The 21,538-nt window shown below is 44.8% G+C and overlaps 1 protein-coding gene across 1 annotated transcript in view; it reads right to left on the bottom strand.

Moving 5' to 3' along the window:
- SWT1 (SWT1 RNA endoribonuclease homolog) overlaps positions 1-21,538 on the bottom strand; it is a 391,485-nt gene that overhangs the window by 13,753 nt on the left and 356,194 nt on the right. Inside the window, exons 18-19 of the mRNA XM_030205715.1 lie at positions 18,716-18,782; positions 7,693-7,706 (exon numbers count right to left, since the gene is read on the bottom strand). Of these exons, the coding sequence (XP_030061575.1) occupies positions 7,693-7,706; positions 18,716-18,782 (81 nt within the window). The remainder of the gene's footprint in view (positions 1-7,692; positions 7,707-18,715; positions 18,783-21,538) is intronic.

The following is a 21,538-nucleotide window of genomic DNA, read 5'->3' as shown; positions in this document are numbered from 1 at the left end:
TAGTTGGCCCCTGAAACAAGTCAAATCCGCAACCTGAACTTTTAGAGAACCCAACACCAATTCTTTCTGAAGGTCTGCCTAGAGAAATGCTAGGATGTATGGGATCTGAGCAGAGAAGGGAGAAAGTTCATGCTCAGAACTCTAGCCCTCAAATGACTCCACACTGTCGCATACACCATGGATGTACAGCATTTCTGAGCATGATGCAAGGTAGCAATGACCAAATATGACCAAATCAGAATAACCTTTATATCTCAACCGAACCCTTTCAATGGTCAAGCCGCAAGACCAAAGGGGCACGGATCTTCCATGAGGCCCATCGGTCCACTCTCAGCTGAAAACCCTGGCTGGGTAGGTCCCATTCTCCAGAGTCCCTGTTGAGAAAATCTGCCTCCATATTCAAGGACCCAGTGATGTGAGCTGCCAACAAGCAGAGAAGGTTTTTCTCCACCCAACGCATGGGGAAGGTCACCGCCACCACCATTGGATAGCTACAGGTCCCACCTTGCTTGTTGATATGTCACCGTCATTGCATTGTCACAGAAAACTCTAACTGGGGCCCCAACCAGAACGGAAGCGAAGTCGCACAAGGCATTCTGCACTGCCCTGAGCTCCAAGCGATTTATCAACCACAAACTCCTATTTAGTCCATTTTTTCCAAATGCCCTGTGCAAGATGGAACTTGTAATGAGCTCCCCAGCCTGACTTACTGGCGTCCATTGTCACCACCTCCCACTGTGTTATCAGAAAAGGGATCTTTGATGGTCAAATTCCTGGGCAAGGTTGGGATTAAAATATAGTGAAGGGTTTATAAGCCTTTTCCTTGAAATGAAGATTTTTTTTTTTTTTTTTTTAGGATCTCCTTCTAAATGTCTCCTGGCTTAATTGTGGTCTATTAGGATTCCATAATTCTTTATTGTTTCTTGTTATATAATTAATCCATGTTGCTTTGTCAAATGTTTCACTTGTAAAATTTTTGTTTGAATTTATAAATAAAGTGTAAAAAAAAAATTAGAGATGACAACCACCAATGCGTACTCTGTCTGGCAACCAGCGTCCAAGGAAGATGAAGGCCATACTTCTGTGACAATGGAGACCAGAGGCTGAGAAGAGACTCCTGTAAAGGCCACATATGAGCCCTTTCCCATGACACCACTTCCATCACCGCTGTCACTGACCCCAGAACCTGGATGTAATCCTAGACCCTGGGCCTGCCATCACTGAGGAGAAGACAAATCTGTTGAACCAGCTTCGACCTCCTGTGTTCCGTGAGAAAGATCCTCTTGCTGGGTCAAATAGAACTCCCAGATACTCCAGGTTCTGTGATGGAGTTAGTCTTTGCTTCTCAAAATTGAATGATGACCCAACCCAATGACTGCAGAAGATGGACAAGTGTTTGTTGCTGCCATGAACAGGTGATGCATGAATGAGCCAGTTGTTGAGATACAGATGAACTCTGATTTCTTGGTGCTGAAGGAAGGCACCAAGAATGTTTACCATAACCTTGGTAAACATTCTTGGTGCCGTGGCAAGATTGAAGGGCAAAACCCTAACTGGAAGTGATGGCCCAGCACCACAAAAATATAGAAACCTCTGATGCAAGTATGCCTCTTTGAGATCGCGGGTGGTGGCAAATTCTCCTGCTTGAACCAAGGCTATGACTGTTCTTAGCTTTTCCATTCGAAAGCAGGACACTCGGGGGGCAGCGGTTTAGACTTTAGAGATCTAAGACTGGACAAAAGGTGCCTGCCTTCCTTGGGACAATGAAGTAGACGGAGTATCTGCGTTGTCCCTGTTTGGCCTGGGAAGCTGGAAAAATGGTCCAGAGTGCCAGCAAGAAATCCACAGTGGCCTAAACCTCAACTGCTTTGGTTCCCTTTTGACAAGGAGACTGAAAGAAGAGAGAAGCAAACCAGGCAGGAGAACTCCCACTTACAACCTTCTGTAAGAATATTAGAATCCACTGGTTTGACATAATTTTGGCCCATTCCTCCTGAAATGCCTGAAGATGTCCTCCCACAGGAGGAAGAGAAGAGTGGACCAGCCTCACCTTACTGCAATGCTCAGGAGGCATTGGGCACCGTAGCTGACTGAGAGGAGGACTTTCTGTCCAAATGAAAGGAAGATTGGCGTGCCTGAAAGCGGGACTTCTGACCATATTGCTGACGACCAAGCCTATAGAAGCTAAGCTCTTTTGAAATTTATATTTGTATTTGGGATTGTTTTGATAAATTCTAAACTGCTCTTTTCTCTGTGTGTCCCCCTTTCTTAGTAGATTTCTTGACCTCTGTCTATCCTATATTAAGAAAAAACAACAACAAAAAATACTTCCTTTCCTCTGAATTAGATTACTAGTTCCATAAGTCCTATATTTCTGTCCTCTGACTAGGAAATTTGAAAAGCAGTGCAAGGCTGAAGTTAAGCTCTTTTGAATTTTTATATTATCAAATTTGTATTTGGGATTGTTTTGACAAATTCTAAACTGCTCTCTTCTCTTGTATATCCCCCCCTTCTTAATAGATTTCTTGACCTCTATCCATCCTATATTAACAAAAATTAACAAAAACAAAAACTTCCTTTCCTCTGAATCAGATCTACTAGTTTCTATAAGTTCTATATTTCTGTCACCTGACTATATGGTTCAAGACTTGCAAGTCCTAATGTCTGAAGACGACTTGGATAGTATTGCTATTAGAGAGACATGGTTCAATGACTCTCATGAATGGGATGCGACCATACCAGGTTATAATCTTTATAGGAAGGACAGGAAGGGCCGAAGAGGTGAAGAAGAAGCACTGTATGTGAAAAATAATATCAGAGTAGCTGAAATGCAGGAGACCTGGGGAAAGGAAGAAGCCATATGGATTACTCTGCAAAGAGAAGATGGAACGAAGAGGTGAAGAAGAAGCACTGTATGTGAAAAATAATATCAGAGTAGCTGAAATGCAGGAGACCTGGGGAAAGGAAGAAGCCATATGGATTACTCTGCAAAGAGAAGATGGAACCTTTATACACACAGGTATTATCTACAGACCTCCGGTACAAATGGAGAAACTAGACAAGGATCTGATCAAGATGTCCATAAGCTTGGTAAGAAAGGGGACACATTGTTGTTGGGAGATTTCAACTTGCCTAATATGAATTGGAACGTCCTGTCGGCAGAATTGGAAAGAAGTAGGGAGAACATGGATGCCTGAAAAAGTGCCTTGCTCAGACAAATGGTGACGGAACCCATGAGGGAAGGGTTGACGCTGGATCAAGTGCTCACAAATGGAGGCAGTATTTCCAATGTCTGGGTGACTGCCCACCTAGGCAATAGTGATAATTAACACAATATGGTTTGACATAAGAGCGAAAGCAGAGTGCAGCTGCACAAAACTTAAAATACTGGATTTCAGATGTGCTGGTTTTGGTAAAATGGGGGAATACCTGATGAAGGATCTGATGGCATGTGTAGGCACAGGTGAAGCAGAAGCACAGTGGTCCAAGCTAAAAGCTGCTATAAGTATGGTAACTGATCTTTACACAAGGAAAGTAAACAAAAACAAGAGAAACAGGAAGCCTATATGGTTATCCAAGCAGGTTGGCTGAAAAGATAAGGGCAAAAGAGGCTTCGTTCAAGAAATACAGAAGAGCGCAACAGGTGGATCATGGAAAAGATTATCGGCTTAAATTCAAAGAAGCCAAGAGGGAAATCGGCAAGCACAAGTACAGGTGAAAGAAAAATGGCTAAAGATGTAAAGAGATGTGATGAGACATTTTCAGATATATTGGGCAAAAGGAGAAAAGATAGGAATGGCATTGTAAGATTGAAGATGCTGAGAATAGCTATGTGGAGAGTGATGAGGCTAAAGCGAATGTGCTAAACAAATACTTCTCTTCTGTTGTTCATGGAAGAACAATCCTGGAGAAGAAACTGCAGTTGACTGGCCAAGGGTATATCTAGGAATGGAGTGGATATTATGCCGTTCATGGAAGAAAGCGATTATAACCAGCTTGAAAATCTGATAGTGGAGGAAAGCTATGGAGCCAGATGGGATACATCCCAGGATACTGAGGGAGCTCAGAGAAGTCCTGGTGGGTCCTGTTAGGATTTATTTAATAGATCTTTAGAGGCAGGATAAGTTCCATTAGAACTGGAGATGAACGGATGTGGTCCCTCTTCACAAAAGTGGGGAAAGGAAGAAGTGGGAAACTACAGGCTGGTAAGCTTTATGTTGGTGGTAGGAAAAATAACGGAGTCACTGCTGAAGAAAAGGATATTAACTTTCTGGAAGCCAAAGGGTTACAGGATCTGAGGCAACATGCTTTACCAAAGGAAAATCTTGCCAAAAGAATGTGATTGACTTCTTTGACTGGGTGACCAGAGAACTGGATAAAGGACATGCGCTAGATGTAATCTACTTGGACTTCAACAAAGCCTTTAATACGGTCCTCACAGAAGACTTGTGAATAGGTTGAGAAGGCTGAACTTAGGATCAAAGTAGTAAAATGGATTGGAAACTGGTTGACCAACAGGCGACAGAGGGTGGTGGTAAATGGAACCTGCTTGGAGGAAAGTAAAGTGAGCAGTGGAGTGTCTCAGGGGTTGGTGCTGGGGCAGATTCTGTTTAATATATTTGTGAGAGACATTGCTGGAGGTTAGAAGGAAAGTTTGCCTTTTTGCGGATGACACAAAGCCAATAGAGTGGATACTTTGGAGGATGTCGAAGAACCATGAGGAGAGATCTCCGAACGTTGGAAGAAGGGTCAAGGATCTGGCAGTTAAAATTTAATCACACACTGTACTCCAAATCATTGATTAATATATTACTACTACTACTACTTAGCATTTCTATATAATTTATACTTTATTGAACCACATGTGTTCAATCACAAAGCACAACCTACTGCCGCGAAACTCACATCCACTCACTCTACAGCATTCATACCTGGCTTATTGCAAGTCTATACAGTTGATTTATACATTACTAGTAAAAAAGGCCCGTTTCTGACACAAATGAAACGGGCGCTAGCAAGGTTTCCTCGGAGTGTGTATGTTTGGGAGAGTGTATGTGAGAGTGACTGTGTGAGAGACAGAGTGAAAGTGTGAGTGTGTGTGTGAGAGAGAGAGAGTGAGTCTGGGTGTGAGTGTGTGTTGTGAGAGAGTGTGTGTGTGAGAATGAGAGTGTGTGCAAGTGTGTATGTGAGACACAGTGTGAGAGAGAGTGTGTGTGTGTGTGTGTGTGCGAGAGAGAGAGTGTGTGTGAGACACAGATTCTCTGTGAGAGTGAGTGTATGAGACCAAGCGAGTGTGTGAGTGACTGTGTGGCACATAGAAAGTGAATGTGATACAGTGTGAGACAGAGTGTGTAAGAGTGTGAGTCAGAAAGACATTGTATATGAGAGAGAGAGTGTGAGCCCTGCCCTCCCAATCCATGCCCATCTGTCCCCTACCCCCTCCATTCATCCTTTTCCAGCAATTCCCCTCTCTCCCTGAGCCCTGCCCTCCCAATCCATGCCCATCCATGCTCCTCTGTCACCTGCCCCCTCCATTCATCCCTATCCAGCAATTCCCCTCTCTCCCTGAGCCCTGCCCTGCAATCCATATCCATCCATGCCCATCTGTCCCCTCCATTCATCCCTATCCAGCAATTCCCCTCTCTCCCTGAGCCCTACCCTCCCAATCCATGCCCATCCATGCTCCTCTGTCACCTGCCCCCTCCATTCATCCCTATCCAGCAATTCCCCTCTCTCCCTAAGCCCTGCCCTGTAATCCATATCCATCCATGCCCATCTGTCCCCTCCATTCATCCCTATCCAGCAATTCCCCTCTCTCCCTGAGCCTGCCCTCCCATCCATGCCCATCCATGCTCCTCTGTCCCCTGCCCCCTCCATTCATCCCTTTCCTGCAATTCCCCTCTCTCCCTGAGCCCTGCCCTCCCAATCCATGCCCATCCATGCTCCTCTGTCCCCTGCCCCCTCCATTCATCCCTTTCCAGCAATTCCCCTCTCTCCCTGAGCTCTGCCCTCCCAATCCATGCCCATCCATGCTCCTCTGTCCCCTGCCCCCTCCATTCATCCTTTTCCAGCAATTCCCCTCTCTCCCTGAGCCCTGCCCTCCCAATCCATGCCCACTCATGCTCCTCTGTCCCCTGCCCCCTCCATTCATCCTTTTCCAGCAATTCCCTTCTCTCCCTTCCATGACCCCCCCTCGCATCCATGCTCCTCTCTCTCCCATGTCCCAGCCTGGCCCGTCCTCTTCTCCCCCCCCTTCGCATCCATGCCCCCCCCCCTCGCATCCATGCTGTCGTTTCTTCCCCTGCCCTCCCGCTCCCATTGTTCAACTTTACTGCCCACCCTCTTCTTCTCCCCCCAACATCCCTTTTTTTTTTTTCTTTTTAAATTTACCTCCGTGGCGGTTCCGGCAGCGCAGCATCAGGAAGGAGGCGGCGCTCCCGACGTCTAGCCTTCCTTCGCTGTGTTCCGCCTTCTTCTGACATCATCCTTGACGTCAGAAGAAGGCGGAACACAGCGAAGGGAAGGCTAGAGACGTCGGGAGCGCCGCCTCCTTCCCTGACGCTGCGGCTGCGGAACCGCCCCCATGGAGGGTAAATGTAATATAATAAAACGCACCATGCGTGGGTGCGATCCGTTGTTTTTTTTTTTTTCCGCCCTCGACGTCATGACGTTTGACGCGGAGGGCGGGGGCAGAGACGGCTGGCTGGCTTCACACCATGAATCCACGAAACCCTACAGCAGGGAGTGTTTGAGTGACTCAGAACGTTGTCTTCAGAACGTTCACGGTGCGTTTTATTATATTAGATTATATGTTCTATGTATTATACATTATTATAAACACCACTGTATAATAATTCAATCAAACATATAAACAGCAAGTGACCGACTCACCTGCAAATGCGCAGTACAGACTTCCCTCTCTGTCCCGCCCTCGCGTCAAGACGTCAGAGGGCGGAACAGAGAGGGAAAAGGAGTCAGACTGTCGGACGCCGCCGCCGCTTGGAAACGAATATCGCACGAATCAACCTCCACCCTCCTCCCCACCGCCGCTCCCGCCCCCCCCTCCATATCGGGCCCCCTGCACTGACCTGACAGCACCTCTCACCTCCGTGTGGAAGCGCTGCAGGCAGCAGCAGAACGATCTGCTGCTGCCTGTAGCGCTTTTACAAGGAGGTGAGAGGCACTGTCAGGTCAGTGCAGGGGGCCCGGCACAGAGGGGGGAGGGAGCGGCAGCGAGGAGGGTAGCTGGACATGGGGGGAGGGCAGGGGGGAGAGGGCATGGTTGCTGGACATGGGGTGAGAGCAGGGCAGAGAGGAGGGTTGCTGGACATGGGGGGAGGGGGGAGGCCAAGGGAAAGAGGAGGGTTGCTGGATTGGGGGGGGGGGGAAGGATCGGTGGACGGGGTGAAGCCAGGGGAGAGAGGAGAGCTGCAATACTCGCCCGTCTAGGGCACAGATCTGATATAGTGGACTTTGAACAACAGAATCTCTTTAAAGAAGCACTTTTGAAGAAGGTGCGGTGGTAGTACGTGAAGCAACATTCTACGTGCTTTATAGAACTACTGAATTATTATACAGTGGTGTTTATAATAATGTATAATACATAGAACATATAATAATGTATAAATCAACTGTGTAGACTTGCAATAAGCCAGGTATGAATGCTGCGGAGTGAGTGGATGCGAGTTTCGCGGCAGTAGGTTGTGCTTTCTGATTTGAACACATGTGGTTCAATAAAGTATAAATTATATATTTAATCAATGATTTTGGAGTACAGTGTGTGATTGGTAGTCTTGGTGGTACTCTGATTATTAAATAATCCCTCTATTGGAAGAGTTAGTTAAAATTTAATGCAAAGAAGTGCAGAGTGATGTACTTGGGGTGCAAAAATCCAAAAGAGATGTACTGGGCAGGACAGGAAAGATTGGTAAGCTTGGCTCAAGAGAAGGACCTAGGAGTGATGATGTCTGAGAATCTCAAGGTGACGAAACAATGTGACAAGGTGTGGCCATGGCCAGAAAGAAGCTAGGCTGCACAGAGAGGGGTATAACCAGTAGAAGAAGGAGGTGTTGATGCCCGTGTACAAGTCACTGGTGAGGCCCCACTTGGAGTATTGTGTTCAGTTTTGGAGGCCGAATCTTGCTAAGGATGTAAAAAGGCTGGAAGTAGTTCAAAGAAAAGTGATGAAAATGGTATGCAGTTTGCATAGCAAGACATACGAGAGACTTGATGACCTGAACATGTATACCCTGGAGGAAGGGAGAATCAGGGTGATATGACACAGATGTTCAAATATTTGACAAGTATAAATCCGCAAACAAAACTATTCCAGAAACGGGAAGGTGATAGAACTAGAGGACATGAAGGGAGGAAGACTCAGGAATAATGTTAGGAAGCATTTTTCACTAACAGGGTGGTGGATACTTTGAATGCCCTACCATGGCAGGTAGTGGAGATGAAAACTGCAACGGAATTCAAAAATGCATGGGATAAACCACGTAGGAATCCTGTTTAGAAGAAATCGATCCAAAGAAGCTTAGCAGCAACACTAGTAATTGGGAAGCAAAGCAGAGCGGGCAGACTTCTACGGTCTGTGCCTGGATCGTGGCTGGATAGATTTGGATGGGCTGGAATGGAGCTTATCAAGGACCTCGATAACAACTTCAAAAGTTTTTGAACAAGGACAGTGCCAGGCAGACATCTACAGTCTTTGCCCTAAAACAGCATGGACAAATCAAGTTCAGGTATACATATGTTGCATCACCTCATCCTTATGCAATGAGTTTATCTATTCAGGCATACTAGATGGACCATACAGGTCTTTATCTGCTGTCATCTACTGTGTTAGTACCGTCGGCTGTCTCACAATCGAGATTGAGAACCCTTGAAGATGGATAACCAGAGGCTTTCAGCTTACCTCCGACCAACCGCTGTGTTTAGTTTCTTGCCAGTTCTTTCACTAAGTTACTGAGATCTTCTCCAAATAGTCATTTGACCTGAAAGGGTAGTTTAACTAGATGTGACTTTGACACTGCATCCGCTGCCCAATGCTCAACCAGAGCTGCTGATGTATCGTGACAGCCAAAGACATAGTGTGGGCCATAACCCAGAACACGTCATAAATAGCATCCGTCAAGTAGGCCAATCCTGCTTCCAGCTGGGTGTTATGGCGCCCATCTTGTGCTGCAGATTGCTGATGCCACTTTAGGCATGCCCTTGACATGAATGAGCTGCACAATGTTGCTTGAAGGCCAAAGAGGCCACTTGAAAGCTTTGTTTCAACAAGCTTCTAGCTTCCTATTGTGTAGGTCTTTTAGGGCAATGTCCTTCCACCAGCAGGTGGTCTTCTTAGTCACTGCCTTAATAAGGGAGCTCACCTTGGAAAGCTGCAATTTCTCTTTCTCCTCCGGAACCAACAGGTAGAGCGAGCCATGGCTCTTCCCACTCTCAGTCCCATGTCCGGTGAGACCCATTCTGCTATCTGAGGTCCTGAATGTCAGGATACATTGGAAAGGCCTTAGAAGGCCCTCTAAGCCCCCTCATGAATGACGAAGACGGAACTCCCATTGCCAAAGCAGAAGGCTCCTCAATGGAAGGCACTGCCAGTTCCTCAGAAATAAGAGTACTGAGTTCCTCTTGATGAAACCACTTCAGTACTTTCGGGTCATCCCTCTCCTCAGGAGGCAGCTCTTCCTCCTCAAATGGCCCTTCAACAATGGCTCCTCTGAATAGACTGAGGCCACATTATATACAGAGAGAAAAGCAGAGTCTCTCATCTAAACAATCCTGGAGGACTAAATGAGATCTCTTAGGAGCTGGATGGGCAACAGGGGGTTTCCCCTGTAGAGAATCCAGGATCTCCTTGCTTCTAAAAGACCCTGCAGTGGGGATACCCCAATCAACATCTAGCATATTAAAATCACCTATTAGTAATACTTCCCTTTTCACAGCTATATTTTGAATGTCTTCAATTAAATCTTTGTCCACTTCTTCTGTCTGTGAAGGAGGTCTATACATCACATCAATGTAAATACATTTGCCATTCCCTCTTTACAGATTGACTCCTCCTTACTCTGTAGGTCCTGCAACTGTGTGGCTTTAACATCATCTTTAATATGTAATGCTACTCCCCTCCCTTTCTTCCTACTCTGTCTTCCTGAACACATATAGCCTGGTATAACTATATCCCAGTCATGGATCTCTGTGAACGTGTCTGTGTGATTCCCACTAAATCCAAATCAGCCGCCTCTATCACCGCCTCAAGATCTAAAGCCTTATTTTCCATTAGTATATACTGCTTTTCATATGTTGCACCTTTCTCCCATTTGCATAGAGGTACAGTGCACTCCATTTAAGTGCATGTCGGATAAGCGCATGCTCTGTTTAACTGCATGACGTACTTCGGTCCTGTTTTTTGGCGCCATCAATTTCTATGGGGACAAACTTCAGTTTAGTGCACCACTGATAAGTGCAAGATTCGCTTATATGCATGGTTTAAGCCCGCTCCTCTGCAGGAAAGACTCCGCATAAGCGCTGCGCACGGAATATGGAAGCTGATTGGCGCGTGACAAACCAACGAGATTTCAAATTTACCGCCCCTTTAACTGCCACAGGCAGAATAAACGAAAGAATGTTGTTACAGTGTACACTGGGGTCATTGTCTTTGCGCAATTGTAAGACTTTAACACTGGCTGAAGTTCTTAAAAAATTAGAAACAAACAAAGTCAAGCATCTATTGCTAAAGAATATGGTGTCAATCCCAGTCAAATTTCACGTATCTTGAAGCAGAAAGACCAGCTTCTGAAGACTGGCCAAACAATACAAATCCACACAGGAAACAAAAACGGGCAGGAAAAGCTGAGGAGGTAGAAGATGCTCTTCTTCGGTGGTTTTCTCGAATCAGGAGGAGACAGTTTCCTGTCAGTGGTCCACTGCTTATGGAGAAAGCTAATCAGCTAGCTGAAAGTCTTGGACTAACTGAATTCAAAGCCACTATTGGATGGTTGGAAAGATGGAAGGAGAGGAACATAAAATTCAAGAAACAGCATGGTGAAAAACAAGATGCTGATGACTTTGGTGCTGAAAATTGGGTTGTTTCAGTTCTTCCTACCATCTTGAACAAGTTTGCACCTCGTGACATTTTCAATGGTGACGAAAATGATCTCTACTGGCGAGTGATTCCTGATGGAACACCTGCATTCAAACAAGCCGAAACTACAGGAGGTAAAATGTCGAAGGACTGATGATCCTCCTTTGCTGTAATATGGATGGGAGGGAGAATTTGGAACCACTCGTCATTGGAAAGAGAAAATAGCCTCGTTGCTTCAAGAATGTTAAGCGACTTCCTGTGTCATAAGAGGCTAATGCAAATTCATGGATGACTGGGTAAATTTGGAAGCAGTGGCTAAAGAAGTTAGACACTAGAATGCAGGCACAAAAGTGTCAGATTTTGTTGCTTTGTGATAATTGTGCTGCACATAGTGATGATGTCAGGCTGTCTAACGTCAAGTGTGGTCTTCCTGCCACCAAACACTACTTCCTCTGATCCAACCTATGGATCAGGGCATAATAGCCAATTTCAAACAACATTATCGGGCTCTTGTGCTACGTTGTCTGATGAGCATTATGGATGACCAGACTGGCAAGGATAAATGTGCTGTTGACCTGGCTCATAATCTATCACTGTTGGATTCCCTACATAAGTACATAAGTAGTGCCATACTGGGAAAGACCAAAGGTCCATCTAGCCCAGCATCCTGTCACCGACAGTGGCCAATCCAGGTCAAGGGCACCTGGCACGCTCCCCAAACGTAAAAACATTCCAGACAAGTTATACCTAAAAATGAGGAATTTTTCCAGTCCATTTAATAGCGGTCTATGGACTTGTCCTTTAGGAATCTATCTAACCCCTTTTTTAAACTCCGTCAAGCTAACCGCCCGTACCACGTTCTCCGGCAATGAATTCCAGAGTCTAATTACACGTTGGGTGAAGAAAAATTTTCTCCGATTCGTTTTAAATTTACCACACTGTAGCTTCAACTCATGCCCTCTAGTCCTAGTATTTTTGGATAGCGTGAACAGTCGCTTCACATCCACCCGATCCATTCCACTCATTATTTTATACACTTTATCATATCTCCCCTCAGCCGTCTCTTCTCCAAGCTGAAAAGCCCTAGCCTTCTCAGCCTCTCTTCATAGGAAAGTCGTTCCCATCCCCACTATCATTTTCGTCGCCCTTCGCTGTACCTTTTCCAATTCTACTATATCTTTTTGAGATACGGAGGACCATACTGAACACAATACTCAGGTGCGGTCGCACCATGGAGCGATACAACGGCATTATAACATCCGCACACCTGGACTCCATACCCTTCTTAATAACACCCAACATTCTATTCGCTTTCCTAGCGCAGCAGCACACTGAGCAGAAGGTTTCAGCGTATCATCGACGACGACACCCAGATCCCTTTCTTGATCCGTAACTCCTAACGCGGAACCTTGCAAGACGTAGCTATAATTCGGGTTCCTCTTACCCACATGCATCACTTTGCACTTGTCAACATTGAACTTAATCTGCCACTTGCACGCCCATTCTCCCCAGTCTCGCAAGGGTCCTCCTGTAATCGTTCACATTCCTCTGCGACTTGACGACCCTGAATAATTTTGTGTCATCGGCGAATTTAATTACCTCACTAGTTATTCCCATCTCTAGGTCATTTATAAATACATTAAAAAGCAACGGACCCAGCACAGACCCCTGCGGGACCCCACTAACTACCCTCCTCCACTGAGAATACTGGCCACGCAATCCTACTCTCTGCTTCCTATCTTTCAACCAGTTCTTAATCCATAATAATACCCTCCCTCCGATTCCATGACTCTGCAATTTCTTCAGGAGTCTTTCGTGCGGCACTTTGTCAAACGCCTCTGAAAATCCAGATATACAATATCAACGGCTCCCCCATTGTCACATGTTTGCTTACCCCCTCAAAAAAATGCATTAGATTGGTGAGGCAAGACTTCCCTTCACTAAATCCGTGCTGACTTTGTCTCATCAGTCCATGTTTTTGTATATGCTCTGCAATTTATTCTTAATAATAGCCTCCACCATCTTGCCCGGCACCGACGTCAGACTCACCGGTCTATAATTTCCCGGATCTCCTCTGGAACCTTTCTTAAAATCGGAGTAGTAACATTGGCTACCCTCCAGTCTTCCGGTATTACACTCGATTTTAGGGACAGATTGCATATTTCTAACAGTAGCTCCGCAAGTTCATTTTTAGTTCTATTAATACTCTGGGATGAATACCATCAGGTCCGGTGATTTACTACTCTTCAGCTTGCTGAACTGACCCATTACATCCTCCAAGGTTACAGAGAATTTGTTTAGTTTCTCCGACTCCCCGCTTCAAATATTCTTTCCGGCACCGGTGTCCCCCCCCAAATCCTCCTCGGGTGAAGACCGAAGCAAGAATTCATTTAATTTCTCCGCTACGGCTTTGTCCTCCTTGATCGCCCCTTTAACACCATTTTCGTCCAGCGGCCCAACCGACTCTTTGGCCGGTTTCCTGCTTTTAATGTATCTAAAAAGTTTTTACTATGTATTTTTGCTTCCAACGCTAATTTCTTCTCAAAGTCCTTTTTGCCCTCCTTATCTCCGCTTGCATTTGGCTTGGCATTCCTTATGATCTATCCTGTTACTTGCAGTTGGTTCTCTTCTCCACTTTCTGAAGGATTGTTTTTTTGGCTCTAATGATTTCCTTTATCTTACTTGTTTAGCCACGCGGCTGACGTTAGTCTTTTTTCCCTTTTTCTAATACGTGGAATATATTTGTCCTGAACCTCCAGGATGGTGTTTTTAAACAGCATCCACGCCTGATGCAAGTTTTTTTACTCTGCGAGCTGCTCCTTTCAGTCTTTTTTCACCATTTTTCTCATTTTGTCGTAATCACCTTTTCTATAGTTAAACGCTAGCGTACTTGATTTCCTAGTTTCACTTCCTTCAATGCCAATATCAAAACCGATCATATTATGATCACTTTATCAAGCGGCCCTCGTATCGTTACCCCCTGCACTAGATCATCGAGCACCACTAAGGACTAAGTCTAGTATTTTTCCTTCTCTTGTCGGCTCCTGAACTAGCTGTTCCATGAAGCTGTCCTTGATTTCATCCAGAAATCTTATGTCCCTTGCGTGTACAGATGTTACATTACCCCAGTCTATATGCGGGTAATTGAAATCCCCCATTATTATTGTGTTGCCCAGTTTGTATGCAGAAAGAAGCCTGGAATCATGTTACACAGGCAACCATTGTGAACTGCTACAAGCGGGCAAGCTTTGTTAGGGCCGTAGAGAGGGACGAAACAGATGCAGCTGTCGCCAACGCGTCAGATGAACAGGCTACTGACATCCCAGCCTGTGTTACTGAAGAGGAGTTTCATCACTACGTAGCTGTTGATTACGATCTACAAACAACTGATGGCAGCACTGATGTCCAGATATGCGCCTACACAGGCAACGGCTGATGATGAAACAGATGATGAAATGAGCAGCGAGGCACATGCTGATGAAATTCAACAACCTCCTGTCACTTTTGCAAGAGCGCTGCAGAGTCTCAACACCGTGCAGGCCTATCTGGAGGCCACTGGATGTCAGTGCTATGACAGTTTTTATCGTCTGGCAGACTTAGTCTATGGAACTCACAGACACAAGAGTGTACAGAGGACTATGACTGATTACTTCAAGTAAGCCTAACGTCAGTTAACGGAGACTGTATACTGTACATATAATAAACAGTACTGTACATATGTTTATCAGATGTCAAGCTTCTTTGTGTCACAACGGTTAAGTGCACGCTCCAGTTAACTGCATGTATTTCTTTGGTTCCAGACCCTTCCACTTAAGCGGATTGCACTGCATTTAATGCTTCACTTACCTGAGGGCTTGTACTTACCTGGGGGCTTTGATTACTCTGTCCCAACAATTCTAGTTTAAAGCTCTATTCAGTAGGTTGGCCAGTCTGCTGCTGAAAACACTTCTTCCCTTCTTCGATAGATGGACACCATCTTTGCTCAGCAGCCCTTGGAAAAGCATCCCATGGTCCAGGAAGCCAAAATGCACAACACCATCTGCACAGCCACATGTTCATCTCCAGGATGCGAGCTTCTCTGCCTTGGCCTTTACCCTCATCAGGGAGGATCAACAAGAACACCACCTGTGCACCTGTCTGCTTCACCCTCTCTCCCAGAGCCTTGAAGCCACTTTTGATAGCTTAAAAGAGACTAGAGGTAGGGCCCAACTCTTGGGTGTTGATCAACTGGCCTGTTCTAAGAGACAAGGAACACTGGGGATCACAGAGGCACAACAGAATGACAGAGTGCATAGATATGTGACTGGAAAACAGGAGATCTGTGTCACGTCTGTGGCCGTGACCACCCCTCAGACTTACCCTGTTTCTGGGAGTCAGTGGCTGTGCTGGCTTCTGCTTGTCTCTGTGTCTGTCTCTGTCTTAGTTTCTCTCTGGCTCTGTGTGCTGATTGCTTTACTGGACCTCACCTGTGTGGGCTATGCCTCTTCCAAGATGGCTGCCGCCGCCTCTATGCCAGTATCCAAGATGGCTCCTGCTTGTCCTTCCTGTGGGCTCACTTCCTCTGTGTGTCAAGCCTCTGTTTGGAGGCAAGGAACTTCCTGCTTCTGTCCTGCTGGTGGTGACTCATCAGTGAGTTCCTTTATAAGGAAGGCCTGTGCTTGCAGTCAGTGCCTTCGCATGGTGTCATTGTCTGGTGTCATACCCAGAGGCCAACAGGTTAGTTAGTGTGTTGCTGCGCTGCTTCTAAGCCTGTCTTCTGTGTGGGCTTCTTGCCCTTCTGTCTGGTACCTGTGGGCTTCTTGCCCTTCTGTGTGGGCTTGCCCTTCTGCTTAGTACCTGTGGGCTTCTTGCCCTTCTGAGTGGGCTGCCCTTCTGTTTAGTACCTGTGGGCTTCTTGCCCTTCTGTGGGGGCTTGCCCTTCTGTTTAGTACCTGTGGGCTGCTTGCCGTTCTGTGTGGGCTAGTGCCCTTCGGTTCCCAGTACCTGTGGGCTGCTAGCTTTCTGCCTTTAGTCTGTATTTGCAGCCTGCCCTACTCCTTGCTTGTATATTCTGTGTGCACATCCTGAACCTTGTATATCCTGTGTGCACATCCTGGTCCTTGCTTGTTCATCCTGAGTCCTGGTTTTGGCTAGCTAGTGTTATCCGGCTTTCCGCTCTGCCTAGCTGCCATCTTCCCTGTGTGCACATCCTGATACTTGTATATCCTGTGTGCACGTCCTGGTCCTTGCTTGTTCATCCTGAGTCCTGGTTTTGACTAGCTAGTGTTATCCGGCTTTCCGTTCTGCCTAGCTACCTTCTGTCCTGTGTGTCTACCTTGTACCTTGCTTGTATATCCGGTGTGCTTATCCGGATCCCTGCTTATGTATCCTGATTCCTGTATCTGTCTAGCTAGCGTGTATCTTCTGTGGGATTTACCCTGTGTTAATATATGGCCTAGCTTTAAGGCTACCACTGGAATAGTGATGGCCAGAGCTATGCAGCCTATGCAGCCTATGACAACTTGAAAAGTACTGATTAGGCCAAACAATAAGCAAGTGATTTAATATTTGAGAATCTGCAAAAAGCAGGTCTGAACAATGAGTCCTGATACAAACTGGTACAACTTTTAAATCAAATATAGCACCTGTAATGAAAGATCAGATGAATAAAATGGAGCTTATTAGTTTTGGTATATAATGATACAGAGGTAATACAGAGTTCATGAGATGGTATGAAAGGTATGAAAAGTATTGCAGCCGGAAGATGTGAAACTGTTATCTCAACGCTTCCCAAAACATGTTGATAATTAGCAGTAGCTGAGAACGGAAGGAGGTGGGCACATCAGGCAGCAGACCGCATGGGGAAAGTATGCTCTCAGAAATGCGAAATATTAGGAGCTAGGTATCTCACCATTAACTTCTATGGAGGAGGATAGGGTATAAAAGATGGGAGATTTTGCCTTAGTTGAGAGTCCTCTCCAACGCTTCTCTCAGACGGCAGGGCGCTGTGCAGATTAACCCAGAATCTGTCTGATGTCTGTATTTGTATCAACTTGAAGGCTTGTCTTTGGGTAAGAAATAAAATGTACTTATCTATCTAAACCTATCTCTGCCTCTATTTTTATTGAGTCTATCTTCTCTTCTCTTCACCTAACATTTAGCCTACAAGGTAGATCACATACAAGTGACACTCAGTTTTGGACAGAAAGCAGTAGTTATGGGAATTAGTTCTCAATTACAGCTCCTAATGCCACCCCCTTATGATTGGGTGACAATGGAGGTTAGAGAAACTATACAGAACCTGATATATGAAATAAGTACCTTTAGCCCCCCATGTGACGGAGTCAGAAAGAGGTCTACAAGAGGGGGCATTTAAAACACCTGTTACCTGCCTCGACCTAGCTAGTGGGTTTGCCCTGTGGGTATTCCCTGTCTCCCCTTCTTCCTTGCTTGCATGTCTGCTCTAGTTCCTGCTCCTGATAAGCTTCTGTCTGTCTGGTGTGCCTGGCTTAGCGGCTGCGTGCAGCGCTTAGTGCAGTCTAGTATTGTTCCCCTGTGTTTCCTAGAACCAAGGTGGGTCCTCTGGATCTTCAGTTCCGGCCTTGCCCTACAAGTCCTGTCGGCCGCCTGCACGCTAGAGCTCAACTCTAGCGGAAAGGTGGCTAAGTACAGGTGAAGCGGTTCCTGTTCTGCCGGTTCAGTTGCCTACTTCCAGTCCAGAGTTCCGGTCCGGTCCTTCCGGACGTCCAGTTCCAAGACGGTCTTAAGGGCTCACGATTCCCAGTGCTGCCTTGAGGACCTGACAGCATGCCAAGGCCCTCGAGAACGCGACAATCTGTTTGCTTACTTAAAAAAGAGAGTGAGAGGAGTAATAAAAGAATAAAGCTTAAACCATGCCCAAAAGCTAAAGGATAGATATGAAAGGCTAATAAAGAAGAAAGGGAGGCTACTAACCAACTTAAAGAAGAATAAAAGTATCATACAGAGGAATGTTCAGTCTGTATGTTAGCTATGAAGGATGTATGAGCTGGAAGGAGAAAGCAATGCTGAGAGGAGACCATGAGTCTTCTCATGGTCTGTTTGTCTCTTTGTTTTTCTATCAATTCTTTTGTATATCCTTCTGCATTACTGAAAGGCCCAATAAATGGAATGTTATCATAATTAAGAACACACTCTCAGCTACCTTTTTACCTTTGAATTTATTGTGACTATTTAATACTTTTTAAGCCTATCATTAGAGAACCCTTTAATAATCTGTGTGCATTGGGAAAGAAGGTTTTTGGGAAATTTGGCCACAGATCTTAACTGTTTGTGCATTGGCCTCAGGAGTATCCCTCAGCTCCAGTATGTGAGAAGGCTGCTATATGTACAGTATCAATCTGCTTGTTGCTTTAGAATACAGGGCTAATCACAAGATTTTCATCTGACTCTGACTGTTGATAGGAAACAAAAAATTACCAATCATGCACAAATTAGATGAATAAGTCATGTGTGTTTACAAACAGTCCCCAGCAGCTTTGTCTTCCTTGGATCATAATGATAAAAGCTCAAAATGTAAATTGGGCCAATTAATAAACTCCAATATTATTATTGTTTTGCAGCTGGTAAATAGCATCTTTTTGTCTGGTCTGAAACTGCATTTCCTACCTCAGTAGTTGTTAAAAAGTTACAAAGAGTCCAGGCATCTTCACAACTGCTGTTAGGAGCTAATATCCTGGAAAAAAAAACATCTATAAGAATGTATATCGTAACAAGGAATCATTAAAATGTACAAAATAATGAATAGTCAGTATTCAAAAAAAACTTATATGATTAGTAGTCATCACTGAGGTAAATTCTATAAAGGGGACTATTACTTATATGCCAGATGCGTGTGTAAATGACTACAATACCAGCATATACAAGCAACGCACTTTGCGCATATGTGTAAATGTGAAAAATCTGCCTAACCACCAGTGGCGTAGCCAAGGGTGGGCCTGGGTGGGCCTGGCATACCTGTGATGTGGCTGGCAGGGCCAAGCCCCACCAGCTGAAAACTCTCAACAACTGTCCCTCTTGCATACCTTGTAAATAGCAGATTTTTGCCTGCAGTGAGCAGCAATTGATACATACTGCTCGAACCGGCCCCACAGCCTTCCCTCTGATGTATTCCTGCCTAGGTGGAAACAGGAAGTTGCATCAGAGGGAAGGCTATGGGGCCAACATGAGCAGTGTGTATTAGTTGCTGCTATTTAAAAGGTATGCGGGGGAGGGGGGATGTTTGCGAGACAATATGGCATGCAGGCAAGAGAGAGAGAGAGACCAAATCACTTGTGGGACAAGGCACAGTTCTTCTGCCCACCCAAAATTGGGTGTCTGGCCATTATGCCCCTGCTAACCACTATTCTGTAAATATACATATATCCTACTTCTATAAAGGAAAGATACCTAAACATAGGTGCATTGTTATAGAATTTCCCTCTACATGTGTAAGTCCCCTATCTGTGGATAGTATCACTGAAAATCCCTTTAAAAACTGTGGAATTATACAAATAGTGCCAGGGGAAGAAGGGCAGAACTTCCAACTATACTGATAGTAGTACAATTTATGTAGCTAAAGCGGTTTAATTTAGGCCTATAAAAATGATGTCCTAAGTTATCTATTAAACCACTTAGTTACACATATAAAGGACAATGCTAAAACAGGGTGCCAACATTTATTAACTACTTGCATGTTTTGATATATTTGTTCATTTATTTATATGCTCATTTTGTTCTTGTTTTTATAAGTGTGACTTTTGTTTATTGTTCATTTAAATTTAATAAAAGAGATTTGAAACCAAACCAAACCCAAATTCTGTTGGCCTTTGACTAGCTGTTAACATTCCTTTAGACCAGGAAGAAAGGGGACTAAGGTGCCCAGGCAATTCATCATGAACTGGAGTAGCCTAGTGGTTAGTGCAGTGGACCTTGATTCTGGGGAACTGAGTTTGATTCCCACTGCAGCTCCTTGTGAACTCTGGGCAAGTCACTTAACTCTCCATTGCCCCTGGTACAAAATAAGTACCTGAATATATGTAAACCGCTTGTATGTAGTTGCAAAAAACCTCAGAAAGGCAGTATATCACGTCCCATTTCCCTTTCCCTTATGAGAAACTAGTTCAAGGTCCTTAAGTCTAGGACAGAAAGTAGAGTTCTTTGCCAGTAGGCAATTTGGTGGTATTTCCATATTATACTGAGAAACAACGTGCTCAAGAATATATTGGGCCAACAGTTTAGAAGGTTCTTTAATATTGATTCTGGGATTGTGGCTACATCCTAGTTCCTTTAGTTTCTGAGTTCCCAGCAATCTGGAATGATAATGATAGTGAGATCCCTACAGGGTGAAGGGAAAGAAGGTAATGCTTCTTTGAAGGATGGAAGTGCTTCCTTGGTGTCCCACTCTAGTACCTCCTTGATGAGGACCCAGAGACAGAGGAATGTCAGCAAGCAGTTCCTGCACATCAGAATTTAGGTCTGAGGCTTGCAGCCATATGAGTCTATAGGCACTGATACCTACTGCAAAGGCTCTTGATGCCATCTCAAAATCAAAGGACAAACAGACCATGTGTTTCTCACACTCTTTCCCTTTGACCTCTAGTGATCGAGGGTCATCACATTTGCCATGAAACTGAGATAGACCTTCTACTTTGCACTCAAAGGTCCTTCATTTCATTGTAATTCTAAGGTGCTACGTGATGTAAAAAGTATTTATCCCCCCTCCTGATTCCCTTTTATTGCATATAAAAACAACCTGTTTAAAAGGCATACCGTACCGATCCAACTTTAAATGCCTAATCTCTGCAACACAACCAAACTAAAGAACGTAATGGACATACACAACTCTTCCGTTCTCCGATTCCCTAATGTGGCTGTGCCACATGAACTTGATCTTACCACAACATCACCCTGTATTTGTTCACACCGGCGCCTAATGTAAGCACACTGAGCCTACAAATGGTGGAAAATGTGGGATACAAAGTAACAAATAATAAATATATGTCACAATGGAATGGATTCTGATCTTTAAACCAAATATAATATAGTCAGAGGGAAACCTCAGTAAACATACAGCACAGTTCTTAAATTATTACTTCATTTATGTAAGGAACAAAGTATCAATGTTCTAGAATTTTCAGGCCTATTCCTAATACTTCTGTTTCACAATGTGGTTTCTGCTGATGTTGTTATACAGGAATGTCTACAAACTCAGATAAGACCTGTGCTCTGTACATATTTGTTCTGGGGCCTGTTACTGCAGCCCTCAGCACATCCTGTTCAGTGTAGCCAGAGGCCTGATAACGGTTTTATCTGCAAACTAGTACAAACCAGTTTTATTTTATTTATTTTATTTTCTGCATTTGTACCCCACATTTTCCAACCTATTGGCAAGTTCAATGTGGCTTACAATTAGTTTAGGTATACAAATATTAAGTTGTGGAGGGTCATCGT

Source organism: Microcaecilia unicolor, chromosome 6 (assembly GCF_901765095.1).
Source record: "Microcaecilia unicolor chromosome 6, aMicUni1.1, whole genome shotgun sequence".
Taxonomy (NCBI): Eukaryota; Metazoa; Chordata; class Amphibia; order Gymnophiona; family Siphonopidae; genus Microcaecilia; species Microcaecilia unicolor.
The sequence above is the reverse complement of the archived record's forward strand: the minus strand, read 5'-3'. Positions and strand labels throughout refer to the sequence as shown.